General features: G+C 39.6%; 1 protein-coding gene across 1 annotated transcript; it reads left to right on the forward strand.

The window, feature by feature from the left end:
• The first annotated feature begins 4,826 nt into the window (after positions 1 to 4,826).
• LOC148206278 (uncharacterized) lies at positions 4,827 to 6,506 on the forward strand. Its single transcript, XM_088113136.1, has 6 exons — positions 4,827 to 5,412; positions 5,495 to 5,662; positions 5,741 to 5,845; positions 5,947 to 5,995; positions 6,076 to 6,171; positions 6,260 to 6,506. The coding sequence occupies exons 1-6, from the start codon at positions 5,210 to 5,212 to the stop codon at positions 6,347 to 6,349; spliced, it is 711 nt and encodes a 236-aa protein (XP_087969262.1). The 5' UTR covers positions 4,827 to 5,209; the 3' UTR covers positions 6,350 to 6,506.
• The last annotated feature ends 361 nt before the right edge of the window (positions 6,507 to 6,867 follow it).

The following is a 6,867-nucleotide window of genomic DNA, read 5'->3' on the forward strand; positions in this document are numbered from 1 at the left end:
CGGATGCATATTTGATTGTGGTCATCGTTGACTACTCTCATTTCGTGTATTTCGGAGACCAATGCGAAATGCTGCCGAAATCTTATCAATTTTATGATGTAGACTTCAATGCACGTGGCTGATATAATTATGGAAATTAGTTTTTTTGAATGGGTAGGGCCTAACCTTGTGAGAGTTAAAACACTTGAACTAATGATTTTACGAACATAGTATGGATCGAAGTTGGATGAAGGAACGTCGCATCAGTGAAGAGTATGAGAAGGGTGTTTCGAAGTTCTTGCAATACGTTGAACAAAATGCTAAGTCCGTCAACGGGAAATATTTTTGTCCTTGTGTGCGTTGTCTTAATCAAATACGGCAAGACTTAGGCAATGTGCGTGACCATCTATTCATGTACGGCATAATGAGGACTTATACCGTTTGGACTTGGCATGGAGAACTACTGGAGCAGCAAACCACGTCACGAGGAACGGATTATGTGGAAGAATGGATGAGTGATCATTTAGAGGACATGATATGTGATGTCGGTGAAGAAAATTTTGTAAGGGCTAATTTGTATGATTCTCTTATTAATGATTCAGAGCAACCGTTGTTCCCAGGATGCTCGAACTTTACACGTCTGTCTTCAACTTTAAAATTATTTAGTTTAAAAGCAAGGAATGGATGGACCGATAAAAGTTTCACCGAGTTGTTGGAGTTGTTGAAGGAGATGCTTCCAGAAAATAATACTCTACCTATTCGTAATTACGAGGCCAAAAAAATTTTATGTCCAATGGGTCTTGAATATCGAAAGATACATGCTTGTCCTAATGATTGTGTTTTGTACACAAAGGAGTTTGCTTCGTTAAAGTATTGTCCAACATGTGGTTTATCCCGTTTTAAAAAGAAATCTGACAGAGTCACTGGTGATGAAGGTAATGATGGTGCACCTGCTAAGGTGATGTGGTATTTGCCTATAATACCTAGGTTCAAACGTATGTTCTCTGTTAAAGAAGATGCAAAGAACCTTAAATGGCACTCTGACGAAAGAAAGTGCGATAATCTTCTTCGACACCCTGCTGATTCTCCACAATGGAAAAAGATTGATGACAAATTTCCTGAATTTGGTGCAGATCCAAGAAACTTAAGGCTTGCACTTGCAACTGATGGTATGAATCCTTATGGAAACTTAAGTAGCAAACACAGTTCGTGGCCAGTTATGTTGATGATTTACAATCTTTCTCCTTCGTTGTGCATGAAGAGAAAATATGTGATGTTGTCCATGATGATATCGGGTCCTAGACAACCTGGAAATGACATTGATGTTTACTTAGCACCTTTAATTGATGATTTGAAATTGTTGTGGGAAGAAGGCATCGACGTGTTTGACTCACATGTTCAGGAACAGTTTCGTTTGCGTGCAATGTTGTTTTGCACTATAAATGATTTCCCAGCATATGGAAACTTGAGCGGTTATAGTGTTAAAGGTCATTTTGCATGTCCCATATGTGAAGAAAACACTAGTTACCTTCAGTTGAAGCATGGTCAGAAGACAGTATATACAAGACATCGAAAATTTCTTCCTCGTAATCATCCTTATCGTAGATTGAAAAAAGCATTTAATGGAAGTGCTGAGGATGAGGTTGTGTGCAGACCCCGGAATGGTGAAGAGGTGTACAACGAAGTGAAAAACATTGACATTGTGTTTGGAAAACATCATAAAAGTACCTATGCAAAGAACATCTGGAAGAAACGATCGATATTTTTTAAGCTTCCATATTGGTGTGAACTTGATGTTAGACATTGTATTGATGTGATGCACGTTGAAAAAAATGTTTGTGACAGTGTTATCGGAACTTTATTAAACGTCAAAGGGAAGACCAAAGACGGAATAAAAGCAAGACAAGATTTGGCTGACATGGGAATCCGATCTGAGTTACATCCACAGATAATAGGAAGACGCACCTATCTGCCCCCAGCCTGTCACACACTTTCCAAAAAAGAAAAACAAAGTTTTTGTAACTGTTTAAGAAGTGTGAAGGTTCCGCAAGGTTATTCTTCAAACATTAGTAACCTTGTGTCTATGCAAGACTTAAAGCTAGTTGGTTTAAAGTCTCACGATTGTCATGTATTGATGCAACAGTTGTTACCAGTTGTTATTCGAGGTATATTACCTCCTTCTGTTAGGGGTATTCTGACACGTCTGAGTTTTTTCTTTAATGCCATTTGCAAGAAAGTTGTTGACCCTCGAAGTTTAGATGAATTGGAAAATGAGGGAATAAGACTACTATGTCAATTGGAGATGTATTTTCCACCTTCCTTTTTTGACATCATGGTACATTTGATTGTTCATCTAGTCAGAGAAATTCGAATATGTGGGCCGGTCTTCTTAAGGTGGATGTACCCAGTTGAAAGATACATGAAGATCTTAAAGGGATATGTCAAGAATCAGTATAGACCAGAAGCTTCAATCATAGAGCGATACGTTGCAGAAGAAGCCATTGAATTTTGTTCAAGTTATATGCCATCTTGTGAACCCGTCGGTCTTCCGAAGAGCAAAAATGAAGGAAAATGTGAAGGTAAGGGTGTTCGAGGTGTGAGAATTCAAAGTGTTAGCAGAAAAGAAATTGACCAAGCTCATTTGTACGTCTTAAACAACACTGTTGATGTGATTCCTTACATTTCTGACAACGTTAATGAAATAAAGGCAGCAAACCCAAAAATGAGTGAAAAATGGCATCTTAATGAACATGTGAAAACCTTCTTGGGATGGTTTAAGAAAAAGATGTATGCGACTCCACATGTTTCTGAAACTTTATTGAGGTTATCTCGTGGGCCGAACACAGAGGTCATTACATATGGTGGGTACTATATAAACAATATTTCATTTCAGACAAAGGTAGAAGATGACAAAAGCAGAGTTCAAAATAGTGGCGTCACACTACAAGCTGAGGCTGTGCACTTTGCTAGTTCTAAAGACAAAAATCCAATCACAGCATCCATCAGTTATTTTGGAATAATACAAGAAATATGGGAAGTTGATTACGTTACTTTTAGAGTACCAATTTTCAAGTGTAAATGGGTTGATATAAATTCTGGTGTCATGATGGATGACCTTGGTTTCACATTGGTAGACTTGAACAAGATGAATTACACTGATGAACCATTTATCATGGCTAGTCAAGCAAGACAAATATTCTACGTAAGTGATCCATCGAATAACAAATGGTCAGTGGTTTTAGAAGGTAGAAACATGCATGGACATGAGGATGACGATTCTCTTGATATACTTGAGACAACATCTGTTGCATGTAGACCCACTGAAGACCCAGTTGATGACGTTGCCGATGTAATGCAGGCAATTCGTAGTGATCACAACGAAGGCATTTGGGAAAAAACAATTAATTAATAGGTTAATATTTTCACTTTTATTGACTTTATATGTATGTTCATCATAATTGAATTATTACTAACGTTGTATAATTTTTTTAGGTATGTCGGCCTCAGACTCAGGATCGGGAAAGAGCAGACGTGGACGAGGCGTCACCCGAGTGGCAGATGTGACATCCGGACGCGTGGATGGTCAGAGGAGGCATGTTGACATTGACCCCAGATCAGGTCATCCATCAGGGCCAAATGCTGATAGGTTTAGGAGTTATCTGGGCAAGTTAGCAAAAAGTCATGTCTCTATCCTTCATGCATGTTGGGATGACGTCCCAGAGGTCGACAAGAACCTCTTATGGCAAGATGTTCAGGTATGTTTATACTTCATGCAATTTGTGATATACTTATCTGTTATGTTTTCTTTTGGTAACAAGTTTTTGGTTTTAAACAGCAACATTTTGATATTCCAAACACAATGCAAATCAGAAAGAAAGTGTTATCGCATATAGCGATAAGATGGAGGGATTTCAAGACAAGGCTGACACGACTATATGTCTTTGGAGATAGACAACATGAAAATCCATCTCAGCATTATACCTTCACAGAGGAGGATTGGATGCAGTTTCGTGCATCTAGAGAGTCTGAGGAATGGAAGGTATGTTTCTTAAGATCGCCTTTCATTGAGTTTTTATGATTATACACTTACTTATATACATGGTTTCACAGGATAAAAGGTTAGCCGCCCAAGAAAGACAAAAGTTAAACGACGCACCCCACTTGTTATCACGAGGTGGATATGCAAAATTGGAGAAGAAACTGAGAAAGTCTAGAGCCGATGCCTTGGGACTTGAGTCGCCCGACCTAGCACCTGCACCTGCTAGGTACGAGCTGTGGAAGGTTGCTCGGACTAAATCTGATGGGAACATGACATCTTCCTCAGCTGCCTTGATCTCACAGAGAATTGTAAGTTCAAATTATAAGCAGTTATTTGATTGTGTATCTATCACAGCATGTCTTCTAAGTAACTTGGTTTTTTTATGTGCAGGATGAGTTGGTTGAGCAGCAGACTCAAGGCACATTTGCTGGCCAAGGTAGGGACGACATTCTGACAACGGCCATTGGAAGGCCCGAGCACCCAGGACGTGTACGTGGAGTTCCTGGGGCGATTGGTCTTCGTGAGTATTTTGGCCCTACACAGAAAACCCCCCAATCAATGAGTCAGGAGACACTGAGGCAGATGGATCTTCAATGGGAGGAAAGACTCAACCAAAGCATGAGATCAATGGAGCAACGATTCATGGAGCAGCTACAAGAACAAAAACAAATACAAAGAGCGCTTGAAGAAAAGCTGCATTCCATGACGCAAGGCGACATGGGGGTCGATGAAACTCCCACACCACCTCGTGTCAGCACTAAAGGATCATGCTCTGCTGTAGACCCCACTCAGTATAACGGTCAATATGAGCTGTTGGTTGATGGGGATCCCCCACGCATTGTGGCTGTCGGACGAGTGCTTGAGGGAGGGGAGACCATTCATGGTGTTGCCATATTACCCCAGCACGTGCGTGTGACCATTGACGAGGTTCGGGATCCCCAGGCTCAGGTGCCTGTACCCACTCCAGAAATTAACTTTGTGGGGGAGGCCATAGGATCATTTATTGCATGGCCTAGAGCATTGATCATGTCCCACATCGCTACTCCACAGGTATAATGTCTTTTAAAATAGTATTTCTATGTTTATTCTTCATATAATTGTTGACAAAGCTTTGACGTAAATTCTTATCTTCAGTTCACACGTCCTCAGAAGCAGCCAATTCATGATACAGTCATACATGAAGATGATGAGATGGCTGAAGCGGAGGATGATCCTCTATCAAAGTTAGTGACAAAATTACCCAAATTAAAGAAAGCATCATTAGAAGTCTACTGGGATTTGAGGGTATTTGGTCTTCCCCCACATGTGCCAGTTTATATCACATTTTCTGATGCATTGGAGGTGATTGGGGGAGACAGGATGTTGAATATTTCCATCATTCAGCTGTGGTGCATGTAAGTTACTCAATTTGGTCTTTCATATTACTTTTATTTACATTGTTATATAGTTTCTAACAACTTAACTTTGTTGTTTTAGGTACATGGACACAATCGTTGTAGACCAAGGTCGGTCTTCCATGTACGGATTTGTTGAACCTCAGACCATTCAACCGTCTGGTAACACACTTCAAAACAGACAAGATTATTTGCAAACATGGATGGATGAGTCAAAAAGAGACGTATACCTTGTGCCATACATTGACGGGTAGGTGTTGTTATATGTGGTCAGTTTATTATTATAGTTTCGTTAATTAGTTGAATAACTATTTGTCCTTCGTGATAGGTCGCACTGGCAGCTGATGGTAATCCTTCCCAAACAATGTAAAATTATATTTTTTTGTTCGTTGCACAGGAGGATGAAAACTGAGTTGAGAACCATGCTTCAAGGGTAAGTGTTTCTCCAAAAATGACTTTGAATTTGATGTTCACCTTCAACTTTTATGATAAAATAGTCACATTAATTATACTTTGTGTTTTCAATCTGTACAGAGTTATTGGTAAATCTCGTGGTCAACTGGTTCAAGTTTTGTATCCAAAGGTTGTAAGTCATTTAACGTTTCCTTTTCATTTATGTTATTGAATGATCTAAATTCTTAACTATTTAGTTTGTTATTTTAGTGTAACCACCAGGTAGATTCATGGGAATGTGGCTTCTATGTGATGTGTTGGATTAAGACCATCATTCGAGCAGTCATTACAGATGACTGGAATGAGGTAATGATGTATACCTTCAATACATTACAAATCATATTCATCTACAACTATATATGAAACAATAATGAATCTTTGTTGAATTTTGCAGCGCTTCAAGACTACATCGCCTATTACAGAAGACACAATTAAACAGATAAGGCAGGAGTGGACCGCTTATCTTCTGCAAAGATGGAGTTAGGAATAGTTATATTTCTTGTTGAACATTGTTTAGTTTTTTAGTTTAAGTTTTATGTTGATAGTTTGGTAGTGGATTGAACTCCACATTAAGTAGAACTTTGTTTATATAAAACGCATTTTTATATTATTGCAAAATTGTTCTGGGACATTTTTCTGCTTTTCAGGTGTGGTTTTATTGAAAAAATAAACTAATTTTTAAAAAAAAACGCCCAGTAGACGTCCGTTAGTGCACAGTCGGACGTCTACAGACGTCTGTCAGTGCACACACGGACGTCCACCCCCCAGCTCCTACCTAAAACATTTCAGCAAGGTAGACGTCAGGGGGGAGGAGGCGGACGTATATATAGACGTCCGTCCAGACACAACGGACGTTTATATAGGCGTCCGTCCAGACACAACGGACGTTCATGTAAACGTCCCTCCTGACACAACGGACGTTCATGTCGACGTCCGTCATGACACAACGGACGTTCATGTAGACGTCCGTGCTGACACAACGGACGTTTTACAGAGACGTCC

Source organism: Vigna umbellata, chromosome 1, assembly GCF_029865625.1.
Source record: "Vigna umbellata cultivar VRB3 chromosome 1, Vumbellata_1.0, whole genome shotgun sequence".
In the NCBI taxonomy this organism is placed as follows: domain Eukaryota; kingdom Viridiplantae; phylum Streptophyta; class Magnoliopsida; order Fabales; family Fabaceae; genus Vigna; species Vigna umbellata.

Bases quoted from the DNA above. Each gene is read 5' to 3' on its own strand.
- LOC148206278 (XM_088113136.1), top strand. From the start codon at position 5,210: ATGGCTGAAGCGGAGGATGATCCTCTATCAAAGTTAGTGACAAAATTA. The intron at 5,663-5,740 runs GTAGGTGTTGTT...CCTTCGTGATAG, and splicing joins CTTGTGCCATACATTGACGG to GTCGCACTGGCAGCTGATGG. The intron at 5,846-5,946 runs GTAAGTGTTTCT...CAATCTGTACAG, and splicing joins TTGAGAACCATGCTTCAAGG to AGTTATTGGTAAATCTCGTG.